At 36.6% G+C, this 14489-nt stretch overlaps 1 protein-coding gene and 1 pseudogene across 23 annotated transcripts in view; both read left to right on the top strand.

Moving 5' to 3' along the window:
• PHC3 (polyhomeotic homolog 3) overlaps window positions 1-14489 on the top strand; it is an 84257-nt gene that overhangs the window by 60894 nt on the left and 8874 nt on the right. For 12 of the 23 annotated variants that reach the window (XR_015161358.1, XR_015161356.1, XR_015161359.1 and 9 more), the window contains 3 exons: window positions 4907-5021; window positions 8798-8930; window positions 9022-9253. Coding sequence is in view for 9 of the 23 variants with exons in the window: in XM_086393911.1 (XP_086250037.1) it covers window positions 4907-5021; window positions 8798-8930; window positions 9022-9253 (480 nt within the window). In the remaining 14 variants the exon portion in view is untranslated. Of the gene's footprint in view, window positions 1-4906; window positions 5022-8797; window positions 8931-9021; window positions 9254-9427; window positions 13227-14489 lie in introns of all 23 variants that reach the window. The other 11 variants (XR_015161352.1, XR_015161351.1, XR_015161344.1 and 8 more) reach the window with 4 other exon arrangements.
• Window positions 7724-7821, top strand: LOC147379512 (U6 spliceosomal RNA; annotated as a pseudogene).

The following is a 14489-nucleotide window of genomic DNA, read 5'->3' as shown; positions in this document are numbered from 1 at the left end:
ATATTCAGATTTCCTCAATTGTATAATTACTTAAATTGTATAAATGTCCTTTTATAGTTATTTTGTTCAAATCAGGGTTCAGAAAGTGCCCGGTGGTGGTTTAGGAGTAAAGAGGTAATCACTCAGTTGTGTCCGACTCATTGCGACCCCACGGACTGTCTGTCCAGACTCCTTTGTCCATGGGATTCTCCAGGCAAGAATATTGAAGTGGGTTGCCATTCGCTTCTCCAGGGGATCTTCTACACCCAGGGACTGAAACTGGGTCTCCTGTGTTACAGGCAGGATTCTTTACCAACTGAGCCACCAGGGAAGCCTTTTGTTGTTAGGAATTTAATTTCATTTAATTCCTAAGTACTTGCTTTTATTATAGTTATGCATACTATTTATCTGAGAATTTTTCATTTGAGATGAAGAGTAGTAAAGACAGATGTACAGGGATTTTTTTTTCTTGCCTATGTAAGTATAAACAAAAGTTTTCTAGACTAATAAGCTATATAATGTGCCCTCTTGTGTGCGCATATTGGAGAAAAATGGAAAACTGCCTAGGAAACTTCACAGCATACTTTGTGATGCTCATGGTTTATAATATAATACGTATAAAACATATGGTGGACTGTGCTAGAACGTCAAGGAGCTTTTGATCTAGTTCAGTTCAGTTCAGTCGCTCAGTCGTGTCCGACTCTTTGCGACTCCATGAATTGCAGCACACCAGGCCTCCCTGTCCATCACCATCTCCTGGAGTTCACTCAAACTCACCTCCATCGAGTCGGTGATACCATCCAGCCATCTCATCCTCTGTCATCCCCTTTTCCTTCTGCCCCCAATCCCTCCCAGCATCAGAGTCTTTCCCAATGAGTCAACTCTTCGCATGAGGTGGCCAAAGTACTGGAGTTTCAGCTTTAGCATTATTCCTTCCAAAGAACACCCAGGGCTGATCTCCTTCAGAATGGACTGGTTGGATCTCCTTGCAGTCCAAGGGACTCTAAAGAGTCTTCTCCAACACCACAGTTCAAAAGCATCAATTCTTTGGCGCTCAGCTTTCTTCACAGTCCAACTCTCACACCCATACGTGACCAGTGGAAAAACATAGCCTTGACTAGATGGACCTTTGTTGGCAAAGTAATGTCTCTGCTTTTCAATATGCTGTCTAGGTTGGTCATAACTTTCCTTCCAAGGAGTAAGCATCTTTTAATTTCATGGCTGCAATCACCATCTTCAGTGATTTTGGAGCCCCCAAAAATAAAGTCTGACGCTGTTTCCACTGTTTCCCCATCTATTTCCCATGAAGTGATGGGGGTGGGAGGTTTCATCTAGTAGGAAGTAGCTATCTCTACAACAGAAAGATAACTGAGAAGCAGCATATGCTAGGTATTAGGTGAATTATATAGACAGTAAGAACATGGCACTTTAAAGCTGGGTGATATTATTGCCAGACTCGTGAGTTTTCTGTGAAGAGAGGGGGTTTGATTTGGGTCTTGGATGATAAAGCATAGATTTAAGATAACAGAAAGAACCTCTCAGGTTAGCATACCACGAATAAATGTACAGAAAATGTACAAGTGCTCAGTAACTTCAGGAGGGGGCAGTGAAGAGTAGGCAGTTGAGTTAGAGAACATAGTGGGCAGTAAGGCAAAGTCAGATTCTAGTGTACCTTGAGATTCAATTATGGAGTTAGTTATTTTGCTGTCAAGAGGATGGTTACTGAAAATTTTTAGGTGACATGAAAAAATGTTGAAACTGCTGCTCGTGTGTGGATGAATAGTAGAGGTTTGGCATGTAATTGATACTTGTAGTCATGGTGGGAAGAGGAAGGAAAGAATTGATGGAAGACAAGGCAAAGGGTAGTTTTAACGAACAGGATACCAGAGTAAGGAAAAGGAAGGTTTAAAGATGATTAATGTTTGCAATGAAGAATAAATAAGCCATAGAAATCTAATGCACAGTATAATGAATATTGACAATATTGTACTATAATCATTAACTTAAGCTATAATCATCAACCTAACTTAAGCTAAAACTTAATTATTCCAGTGACTTAAAAGATAAAAATGTAATGTGATAGAAATGTTCAGAATTTCTACTGAGGCAGTCATTTGTATAAATGTATCAAATTAACACCTTGTACACCTTAAGTTTACACAGTGCTATATGTTAACTGTGGCTAAAAAAAGATGAATCTATTTCATAGTGGAGATATGTTTACTGAAAATGTATCAATTTTTAAAATACTTCATAATTTCCCATGGTAATTTTATCAAGTATTTCTGTTACTGTATACTTCAGTGTTTATGGGAAGTACTATAGGGTGAAATGGTGAGGTCATTTATTTAGCAGCTTTGGCTTTACGAGTGTGTGCAGTTTAATTCAGTACGAAAAACAATATAATGATTATTCTTTTTTTAAAGGATAAACTGTATCTCTATTTGGACTGGTTGTATAACCAGAATCTCCATCTAAAATGTGATTTATCAAAATGTCTTATATCTTCCCTGGTAAATCATCATGCTGATGATGATTTCTATCTCATTGCCTTCTTACTGCTGATCATCACATGATCTCAAGTCTTCAGGAAAATTGAAAAGTAATTCCTCTTTGCACAAAAAAAATTGGGGATCTCTATCAGTTAGGATATATGTTTGGCCACTCCAGTGCAGGGCTCCATTTTGCTGGGCACGTAAGCTGTTAGTGTCTCATGGCCCTGCCATCCCTGGAGTGTTGCTCTCATTTCCAAGATAGCTCATCTTCATGATCATATTCTAATTGGTAAGATAGGGCCTCACCCGGAATTTGGTCAGAAATTGGCCACACATAGGGCAGCAGTTGTACTTTTTATTCCCAGTGGCTATATTCCTAGCTAAAAGTTAGGCTTTTGTTACTGGGGGAGAAAAGTGAAGAGCTGATATTAGGGAATTGCCAGCTGTATCTGTATAGAATCCCATCTTTATTATCTCAAGCAGTAGTTTTTAAAAACTTACTTAGCTCTGTAATTTTTTATTTACAAATGTGAAAACATTTGCCTTGGTAACATTACCAGATTTGTTGAAATTATGACCAAAATTAGAACTGGACTTCTTTGAATCTGTTAATGTTCCTCTCGTCTTTATGAGAAATAAAACTGATGTGAACTTTTTGTCAGGTTGTTAACCCTTAGACCATACCTGTCTAAAGGGATCTTGCCTTTCTCATCAGCAAAAACATTTCCTTCTCCTTCATAAGGTTGTCTAACCTTTTATCAAGTGTTGCATATTTTTATGTTAATTAATTCAAGGTTTTGAAATAAAGCTTTCAGTAGAGTCAAAATTAAACAGCCCAAAGAATGGGCTCTTTGGGGCTGGATTGGTGGTCAAATGAGAGGTTCTATATCCAGTACAGGCTTTTCAAGGTCAGATTTGGTTATAGGCATGACAGACTAGAAATAAGACTCCTGGAAGTTATGACACTAGGTCCCAGCAACGTGTTGTGGGGCAGAGCTGTGTGAAAGCCATCTCTAGGTCACTGGAAGAAACAGTTTTTACTTTACTTGGTTTCAGACTCTTTGTTCCTCATTGCCACCAAATAGATGAGTTTGCTTATGAAGATAGTCCTGAGAATTTCTTTGAGATGATCTCTTGCTAGTTTATGACTTGATTGGTCATGACAGTGTCTTTGGATGTCCCTTGACACTTCGAATATTTCACAGTGTGTTTTTGCTGCCTTCACTTAATTTAGCACTTTACCATTTGCTTCTCCAGTAACACTGGGATAAAATGATCCTTGAATGTATGAGTACATGTTGTTCATGTCTACATTTCAGAGTCCCTTTCTTCATCTTAACAAGTCTTGGTTAAGTGAATAACATAGAAAAGCACATAAAGAGCTCATAGCTAAAAGCTGTAGTTAGAGTTCCTTTTTTGGATATATTTTATATGACTCAGCATAGGAATTATGATGCATGAAAATAGTAAAATATGGTGATTTAAAGAATTAAACAGTTTTCATTGAAGTGTTTACTTGTTATAGGTCTTGGTACTGCTAATTCTTATGTGGAAGATAGGAAGTGGACCTGTCACTTTTTTATGCCTGCTACCTGTTAGGCATTCATGTAATCTTCACTGCATTTCTTTGGGGAAGGTATCATAAGCCCCATTTTACAGATGAGAAAACTGGGTCCTGAAGATTAAGTTGCTTGGTTATAGGTGACTGCTGCTGGATACTTGAGGATGTAGGTGGGAAGTTTCTTTAGGTCCTGTGGTATGACTTGAAGAAAGTTATGGATACAGAGGTAGAGGAAGGACATTCTCAATTAACAGAGAGCACCCTGACAAAAAAGAGCAGAGGTTAGAAATTATACAACTATTGATGATTTTGAAGATAAATGTAAATTATTTTAATATAACTAAAAGGGACTTTTATAATTAGATAAATACATCTTTATATATTCTGTTGTACACTGCAGATCTTAGAGAGTGTTAATGATTTTAAATGCCCTCTGAAAGCAGACATCAAAGTCTTCTTTTTGGAGTCCTCATTTTCTCCAGTTAGAATTGTGTTCTTTGCTATGTATATTATACATAGCACAATGTATCAAAATTCATATACTACATAATACTTTTTGGAAGGTAGTGACTTTATTTGCACATTTTAGGTAGGTTGGATTCTTTGCAAATGAACCTTTAAAAATGTATTATTTATTTATATAGAGAAAACTCCATAAGATTTTTATGCAGGAGCTAGAGGGAATTGGTGGAAGTGGTTGTTTTGGGGGGCTTTGCCTTGCCAAAGTGGCTGTGGATTGAAAAGTTAAAAGACCATTCCTTTTAAGTCTCCTGTAGGGTCTGAATACTAGCAGCATCCGACCCAAAGTAGAAGCTAAAAGAAAATTTGTCACAATTAAGTTTTTGGAATTTTTTCTTTTTTTCTTTTTTAGAGACATTAGAAGAAATGGACAGTGAGTTGCTCAAGTGTGAATTCTGTGGAAAGATGGGGTATGCTAATGAATTTCTTCGGTCAAAACGATTCTGCACTATGTCCTGTGCCAAAAGGTATTTCTGTTCTCAAGTTTCCTAAAGCACAAGCCAAAAACTGCTGTAACAAAACTAAAAAACTTGCAGAGTTTACCATTAGTCAAAACTAGGTACTGTGGAAGAATAATATCAAGTAGACATTATCTGGAGCTACTTTGCTATTCAGTTGTTAAATTGTACTTGGCGAAAACGGTATTCATAACACATATAGCATAATCTAATGACACATACAGCATAATCTAGTACTGAAGTAGCAATCTCCAGGTGGTAAGAATATGGTTAGGAGAATCCCTCCTGTGAATACACTGCTCGTCCTTTGTTTTAACAATATTGAAATACCTGGATTTACTTGCTTATATTTTAAAATGTTTCATTTCTTTTAACCATATCTTGTTTATTTTAGGATTTTAAGTGGGACATCTGTAGCATAAATTCTCCACATTGTTATATTACTTGATAACAAAAATGCTTGTCTTTTCTAAGTGTATTTTCAGTAATATTATAGGTAAATAGTACTACTGTCAAAAGCCTTTTTAGTATCTTCATTGATGTAGTCACAAATTTGGTTTAAAGAAAGCCTCTCTAATTTGGTTAATAAATCCTAATACAGTTATTTCCCACTGAAGGTAAAGTGTGTGCACAGTTTATTTTGAACTTTGTTCTGTATTCCAAAAGTTATTTTCTCAAAGAATTTAAAATCTTAAAGATACATCTAGAGAATTTCTTGCTCCCTAAATAAATACATTATTTAGTATGGTGCACCTAAAATATATTTAGTAAAACTTAAGTCAAATAAGCAGAAGTATTTTCTTCTGAAAATGGGTTAATGGTTTTTCATTTGTCAGTCTGTTATTCAGATATTCTTTCATGTTATTTTGACAGTCCTAATCAAATTGTGTAACTCCTATTTTGTTCGCATATACCACAAGAAAGAATAGTGGCTCTCAGATTCAGAGGATGAAAAACTGAGGGAGGAGGATTCCTTTCAGAATCTTTTAAACTTCTTAATTATTCAGAAATATTTCAGGACAGTTAACACACTACCATCACTCTTCTCCCAGAGATGACTGTTGAGTTGTCAGGTTAGTATACCTTTAGGTGAAGCTCTTTAGAGGCTTAGAGGTCCTAAGGTAGGAAAATACAGAGCAGAGAAGAGTAAGGAGGAGAGGATAAGTTAGGTCAGGTAAGAAATGCTGTTTACATGTATGCCTAGCTACCTTTTTTCGATATCTCAGTATTTAGGGACTAAATAGCAAATGTAAAGTTAGTCTCTCTTCTCTCTAGTCAGTTGGGAAAGAAGTTTGTTAGTTGATGTAAATGGAAATCAGAAACCTATAGAGCTGAGCCCCCAGATGAGCATACTGAACACGGGAGGAGCTTGTTTAATTGTTTTAGGGTAAAATGAAGTGACCATCAGGACACTCTTTTCTTTTTTATATTTTTAGGGGAAAAATAGCCTATTTACTCTCATAGTACTTCTTACTTTCTCCTCATTGATATTTTTATAAACATAAGTGAGGGAATTTTCTTTTAGTAAAACAGTTTTCAGTAGCAAAGTTAACTGGGATTTATTCTTGTCATTTCCCTGAAAAATCATCTTAGACCAAAAGAGTTTCAAAAAGAACTTTGAAAATAAGAAATTACAACAGCAATTTTATGTGTAAAAAAAAGAGGAACTATGTGCATTTTTTTAGCCTTTTTATAACATTTCAGAAATTTATTAGATGATCTGTTTTCACTCTTTCTAGGGAAGGAGTCAGCGGACTATACCCAGGCTGAGTCCTTTCTGTAGCCTATTTTTGTATGGCCCCTGAACTAAGGATAGTATTTAAATTTTTAGGTGGTTGAAAAAGAATCAGAAGAATATTTTGTGACACATGAAAATTATATAAAATTCAATTTGTCACTGTAGTGTATTGCTCAGTCATGTCCGACCGTTTGTGACTGCATGGACTGTAGCTCACCAGGCTCCTCTACCATGGGACTTCCAGGCAAGAATATTGGAGTGGGTAGCCATTCCTTTCTCCAGGCGATCTTCCCCACCCAGAGATTAAACCCAGTTCTCCTGCGTTGCAGACAGATTATTTACCATCTGAGCCACCAGGAAGGCCCCAAGTGTCACTGAGTAAAGTTTTATTGGAACACATCTATTCTCATTCATTACTGTCTGTGGCTGCTTTTATGTTACAATCACAGAGTTGAATAGTTGTGGCAGAACCTTTGTGTGGCCTAAAAAATCTAAAACATTTAATATCTGGCCCTTTACAGAGAAAGTTGCCCAGCCCGTTTAGGGCATTGGAACCCAATAAATGGCAAAAGATTTTTTTTTTTTTTTGGCCACACTGCGTAATGTGCAGAATCTTAGTTCCCCAACCAGAGATTGAACCTGCACCCTTTGTAGTGAAATGTGGATTTTTAACCATTGGGCCTCCAGGAGAGTCCCATCACAGGACTCCTTTAAACTGTCATCATGCCTTAGAAAGTGAAAGTGGTAGTTGCTTGGCCATGTCTGACTCACTGCAACCCGGTGGACTATAGCCTGCCAGGGTCCTCTGTCCGTGGGATTCTCCAGGCAAGAATACGGGAGTGAGTTGCCATTCTCTTCTCCAAGGGAAGCTTCCCAACCCAGGGACTGAACCCATGTCTCCTGGATTGCAGGCAGACTCTACCATCTGAGCCACCAGGGCCTTATAAACATCCATGTTAAAAATGTCATAAGAGTGCTCACTTTGACAGTACATATGCTAAAATTAGAATGTTATAGAGAAGATTAGCATGGTCCCTGCATAAGATATGCAAATTAATGCTCCACGTTTTAAAATATGTATATATTAAAATATACACTTAAAAATATTAGTCTATTTTGATAAAATAAAAATAATCTTCCAGCCAGTTTTTTTAAAAAAAAGAAAAATTTGTTGTGCTAGGTCCTCATGGTTGCATGAGGGCTTTAGTTTGGAGAGCAGGGGCCACTCTGGTTGCGGCGTGTGAGGCTCTCACTGTGGTGGCTTCTCTTGTTGCGGGGCACAGGCTCATATGTATATGGACTTCAGTAGTTGTGGTGCACACTTAGCTGCTCTGCGGCACGTGGAGTCTTTCCGGGCGTGTGGACTCTTCCCAGGCCGAGGATCAACCTGTGTCCCCTGCATTGACAGGCAGATTCCCAACTAGTCCACCAGAGAGGTCCTTTTCCAGCCAGTTAAAGAATTAAATATATCTGAGTTGCCTGAATTCCTAAGAACCGTGAATTTCTTGTATAACTTTGATAACTCAACTTTACCTTTCTGTCTTTTAGTTATATTTGAAAAATATTTTACTAGCCATTTGAGATTTCCTCTTCTCTACTATATTAATCTCTTTTTAAAAAATCTCTTCAGGAATGGTTACCCAAGAAAATAACCATTTGAATGATCATCTAAATAGTTAATAATTTCTTCTTCTCCTGGAACCTTGAATTATTTTGCAACTGCAAAAATGAGTTATTGTTTGTATTTGCAGAAAGTTTCCCACTATCATGCTGTTATTAGGAGATATCAGTACCTTGTTATAGGTGTCCAGTATTATATTGAGAGCTATATTATATATAACGAGACCATTTTTTTTTTTTTTTTTTTTTTTTACTATTAACATAAGTAAATTTATTGAACACTGTGGTTTACTTTCTGAGGTATTATAATCCATAATGAAACAAATGGCATTTACTGATTCACAACTGCACTTTAATTAAGGTCATAGTTACTAAGTGGAGCATCCCATACATCATTTAATATTTTTTTCTTACTTGAATTTCTTAGGTACAATGTTAGCTGTTCTAAGAAATTTGCACTTAGTCGTTGGAATCGTAAGCCTGATAATCAAAGTCTTGGGCATCGTGGCCGTCGTCCAAGTGGCCCTGATGGGGCAGCAAGAGAACATATCCTTAGGCAGGTCTGTAGAAACCTTGATTCAATGTACAATACCCTTTTCAGAAATACAAGGAAAATGCAATGCTGTATTTTACTTGTACTACATTTTCCAGCTTCCAATTACTTATCCATCTGCAGAAGAAGACTTGGCTTCTCACGAAGATGCTGTGCCATCTGCTATGACAACACGCCTGCGCAGGCAGAGTGAGCGGGAAAGAGAGCGTGAGCTTCGGGATGTAAGGATGAGGAAGATGCCTGAAAACAGTGGCCTGCTGCCAGTGGCACAAACAGAGCCGTCTATATGGACAGTTGATGACGTCTGGGCCTTCATCCACTCTTTGCCCGGTATGTGATTGACCACTTTGACCTTGATTTTTGCCTTGTGCACACACCCAGGAATGACATTAGATCCATCCACACCTGTTGCACAAAAGGGCTAGAGAAGTTCTGTATATATATACTCATTAAATGGCATTTGCTATTGAAATGTGATCTGTTTCCTCTTGCTTATTCCCTCAGCACAACTGGGTATTTTCTCATACCCCCCAAGTCGATAAAAACTGACTAGTCCTGCTTCTGCTGTGACACCTCAGCCGGTGAAGATATTAAAGGTGCTCTCTTCTCTTCAGTCTGATTTCTCTCGAGAGGTCAGTAGAGAGATTGAGTCAGACACTTCTTCCCTTCTGCTCTTCCAGTTTTCTGGTCTATCAATATTTCCTCCTTATTTCCTAATTTAACCTTTTTTAAATGAAATAACACCAAATTTTTTTTTACATTTTTGAAAGCTAATCAAGACCTTTTAGAGTGTGATAAAATTTTGGTTTCTTTAAAAAAACAAAAAAAAACAAAAATATTGTTTCTTTTAAAGGAGGCTGCATTCTTTGATTCTTTGCAAAAAGTTTAAGACATCAAGAACACTTCTGAAATTAAGTAGACAACTGAAATTCAGTTATGATATTCTATTCCAATATTGAGGGTTACTTTCTTATTTATATTTCCTGCTCTCTCATTTGGTATTCTTTCCATCAGCTTAAGTCATTATGTTCTTTTATCTTTACTAAACAATAATCTTTTATATCCACTTTCTCTACTGGGCTGGGTACTGAAGACCACCTTTGCCAATGATTGACCCACACTGCCTCTGTATGTTGAGACAGTATGTATTTTTTTAATCAGCAAATCTTTTATCATTCACTTTAACTTAATGAATATGGAAAGTAAGATTTTTAAAAACCTTTGTTCCATTTTGGGTTTTTGGTGAATCATACCATTTCTCTTGAAATAAGCTTTCCAGAAAAATACATCCCCTTAAAACTTGTCCACAGACTTACTAAAACTAATCCACCTATAATTGGTAATCAATCTTTCTATGAAGGTGACCACTGTCTCAGAAGCAGACATAGCTAAATTGTTGAGTGAAGAAAATATATTCAGAAGTATTCTTTTTTTTTTTTAATCTGTTAGCCATTTTACCTTACACAGATGGTTCCTGACTTGTGATGGATAGACTTAATGAACTTTCGATTTTATGATGGCACAAAAGTGATATACGTAAAGTAGAAAGTGTGCTTCAGATTTTGGATTTTGATCTTTTGCTGGTGATACAAAGCATGATACTCTCCACAAATTGGGCAGGACAGCTCCGTCAGCCGTGCTGTCATGAGGGTAAATAGCTGACACAGCCATGCTTGACTCATGCACTCATTCTGTTTTTTACTTTCAGTACAATATTCAACAAATTACATGAGATATTCAACACTTTATTATAAAATAGGCTTTATATGTTAGGTAACTTTGCCCTACTTACAGTAGGCTATTCTTAATGTTCTGAGGATGGTTAAAGTAGGCTAAGCTAGGCTATGAGGTTTGGAAGTTTAGGTGTATTAAATGCATTTTTGACTTGATGTTTTCAGCTTTCAATGGTTTTATCAGGATGTCAAGTTTGAGGGAGATAAATATACAGAACTCTGGAGTTTTATTGAATTATTTTTTAATGGCTTATTTTAGGAATGTGAAATAAGCTTTTTTTTCTACTAAACAAGATATGGTCACTTTTAAAGAAAGATGAAATTGTTTAAAGAAGGGATACATTTTTCATGGGAAGATTTTTAAGCATGCACCTAGGAAAACTTAGGTGTGATTCAAGTGCTGACCATGTGCGTTTAGAATCTGCTTTAAAAAGCTGATGTATTAGAGAATGGTGAGTCTTCACAGGGTATGGCTTTAATAGTTAATGAAATAAATTTTAAGTTTTATACCAGTCTAGGTATCTTTAGAATTAACATTGGAACTGTCATCTTTAGACAGTCTCAGTCTTCCAAATGGGATATATGAGCTGTTTGTTAGCCTGATTTCTCATTTGGAGGGGGAAATATTTCTTTTCCTTTGGGGAGGAGGAAAGTAGTTGGCCAAACAGATAACAAATAACAGCTGCTGCTGATTGTTCTATCACTTCATATACTTTTTTTAGGGCTAGTTTTCTAATTTTCCCCCAGCATCTGTTTGCCACAAGGCTACTCTTGGCTGCTTTATTAGGACGAAGGCTAACTTTTTTGTTTTGTTCTTCCTTCACTGAACGGAAAAAAATTATTTCTTGTATCTTGAGATGCTTGCCTTACTAAGTTCAAGACAATTTTGTTGCCAGCCTTTTAGAGAAAATTACATATAAGGCAGACCCAGACTGTTTTATAATTTAGAATTTCTTGGTATTAAGAGTGTGCTGAATATAACTACTTTTTTTTTACTGATTAAATGGGAGTATTTCTAAACTGTTTTGATAGGCTGAGTAACAAGCTTATTTGTGTGATGCGTTCATCTTCTTTCTCAAAGTTTTTCTCTGAATAATGCCTGTGGCTTAAGGTAAATCTCAGCCAGAAAAGGCCGTTACTGTCATTTCTCTATGTTCATCTGGCCTTTGTAAATCCTTTTGAGCCTCTTTCAGCTCATACAGGGCTGTATTTTCTTTTTTACCCTGCGCTCTTCTCATGGAATGAATAAACTTGTAAATTTTGTAATCTCTTGCATTTTTGTTTCTTTCCAGTTGAGGCTAGGTTTCCCTCTTTCATCAGGGCACCTGTGTTTATTCCTAGAGTTTTCTCTTCTTGTTGTATGTCATCTTATGAACCATCTTGGTGGGACCATATTAGAGCTGGTATGCAGACAAGTCTCAGAGCTGTTACCAGAGTAAAATACTATCTTCTTCTAAATGTTTGTACATTAAAAAGTTCTCTATAGGAAAGGTTCTTTGTACTCTCCATTTACTGCATTTATCTTCTTTAACTCTTCCTTGATACAGTGAACTGCGTTTTGCAAAGATCACTTTAGTCTATTTGTTGGTCTGTGAATCTGCAGTAGGTTTAGTTTCCATGTAGGTGTAAAAAGTAGGTATTGTTTAAAAACATGACTATGTACTATAGTTTCATAATATTGATATTGGGGCTCGTTCGTTCTGTAGTGTTGAGTGCAGGTGATAGCCTTTCATCATCCTTACCGTGGTTAATTTTTGTGTGGGGTGTTTTTGTTTTAAGGTTAGCTGCAAATGTGAATGGGCACTTGTGAGGTTTCTTTGGGACCCATGTCTGTGCAGAGGTCCATCCCATCCTGGTCTGCTTCTGGTGATGTGAAGTCAGCTCAGCTGACTGCTGGCTGCAGTCGGGATATGTTCTGTAATGTCCCTGGAGCACCAGCTGTTCTACAGATGTAGATTCTAAATATGTCAGAAATTCATAGAATTTTAGCTCAGTATACCTTGGGCATCTAGATTTTTAAAAAAAATCATCTTTCTCTAGTTTTAGGAAGCATATTTGCCTCTGCCTCCCCTTTTTAAAATCACTTTATTTTTTCATGTCTATACTAATGTATAAACACCCTTTTTTTGTGGTTGGCTTAAGAAAGTTGTGATATAAAATTCTGAAGATCATTCCTGTTTTGATCATGCTGTTTCCCCACATTTTGTTCTTTATTATTTTGCTAACACATATTTTGTCTACCTACAAGAAGACATTTGAAGAGGGATCTGATAATACTGAGGAACAAGAACATACTTTGAATTTCTTCATGGAGAACTCCTTGTTTCTATTCCCAAATGTAGCTCTTATGGTCCTCATTACTTCTCACTGCTTCTCTTTTCTGAATCTAAGTAAGTCCTACCCTGTCTTTCTCTTCTTTTCTTTCCTGTGTTCTTGTAAGACTGAAGAGAGAAGAACATTAGTTCTTTCATAAAAAGAAGGATGAAGTCACAACTAGATGCAAGATTAGTCAGTTTTGTCTGCTCAGTTTTGAGAGCTACCTCTGGGAAAAGAAAAGGGGCTTTTCTATGGTGAGTAATCTCATTTTAACTATTTAGTTTCTTTTATATGGTAAATAGCCAAAACCATAAAAATTCTGTGGAGGGTACTTTTGAAATAACAATTTTTAAAAATCTGAGAAATTATTAAAATAGAGGAATTGAAAAGCTGACTGCCACATAGGAGACAGGCAGGTTACTTAACAGTCAGCAGAGAAGTTGGGAAAGAGATAAGCAAGAGAGAAGCTGGCCACACAGCTGAATACAGGGGGAAAAAATTCTGCATGACTCTTAGAGATGGCTCGATTCTGTTTTTGTTCATTATTCATTCAGTCCTTCACTTAGCCAAAAATACATGTGTTTAGCACCTGCGATGTTTTGTGTTTGGTACTGGGGTTATAGGGATTACATTATTATCTTACATAAACAAGAGGAAAGTAGAAAGAATAATGACTGCAACAAAGTCATATCCAAAGGTGTAATGTAACCACTGTCATTGTGCATTATCTTTTTCTTTGTGTTTTCCCTTAGAATGCCGATTTGAAGAAAAGAGACTTTAAGCTGTTAGTTTTTTTATTCTTAAATTCACTTTCATAATTTTGTCTTTTATAAGGAAGGTTCCACATTTTTGTATTCTCTCCTCTCATGGGTCCTTAATTCATTACTTTGCCTGCAGGTTTCTTTACCCTTAGTGGGGAAGTTCATTAGCTGTGCAAAATGTGGTGGATAATAAAAACATTCGAGGGTCAAGTAGTGTTCACACTGTTTCTTGTTCTAAAGCACCCAGTTTATGCTGAAAGGTAAAATATTGGTTATTCGTCAAGAGATTAGCCCAGCAAGCTCAAAATTTCGTTAAGAATTTGTTTTCTTACCAGAAGTGGAGATGAGTCCAATGATGTTAAGATTTGAAGTTGAAATTACAAGTTGAGTATTGTAATACATTTCAACAGTAGATTGATACTGTAATTTTGATGGATTGGTTCTATGCTGAGTGAATAATAAAAATGTTTCAGATGTGCCTGGCAGTCAAAGGTTGTAAATCAGAATAAAACTACCAATGAAAATGAAAGTGGTACTTGAGATAACGTTTCTAAATTAAGTGGCAAAACAGTACGCTTTATTCTTTTGTACCTGTATGTGAAGGATATCTGAGACAAAGAATGTTACAAGGTGTTATGAGTAGTTAATCCAGGCTTGGGTTTGTGCGTGCCTTCAGCTGACAGCTTGTCCTTTATGAAGGTGTGTTATGTCTGGACTGAATGAGCTGTGCATTTAACTTCTTACTAATTATTTCTG

This window comes from Bos grunniens, chromosome 1, assembly GCF_055505025.1.
Source record: "Bos grunniens cultivar Pamir isolate PY7600 chromosome 1, Bosgru_T2T1.0, whole genome shotgun sequence".
In the NCBI taxonomy this organism is placed as follows: domain Eukaryota; kingdom Metazoa; phylum Chordata; class Mammalia; order Artiodactyla; family Bovidae; genus Bos; species Bos grunniens.
This window is presented reverse-complemented; position numbering and strand designations above follow the sequence as displayed.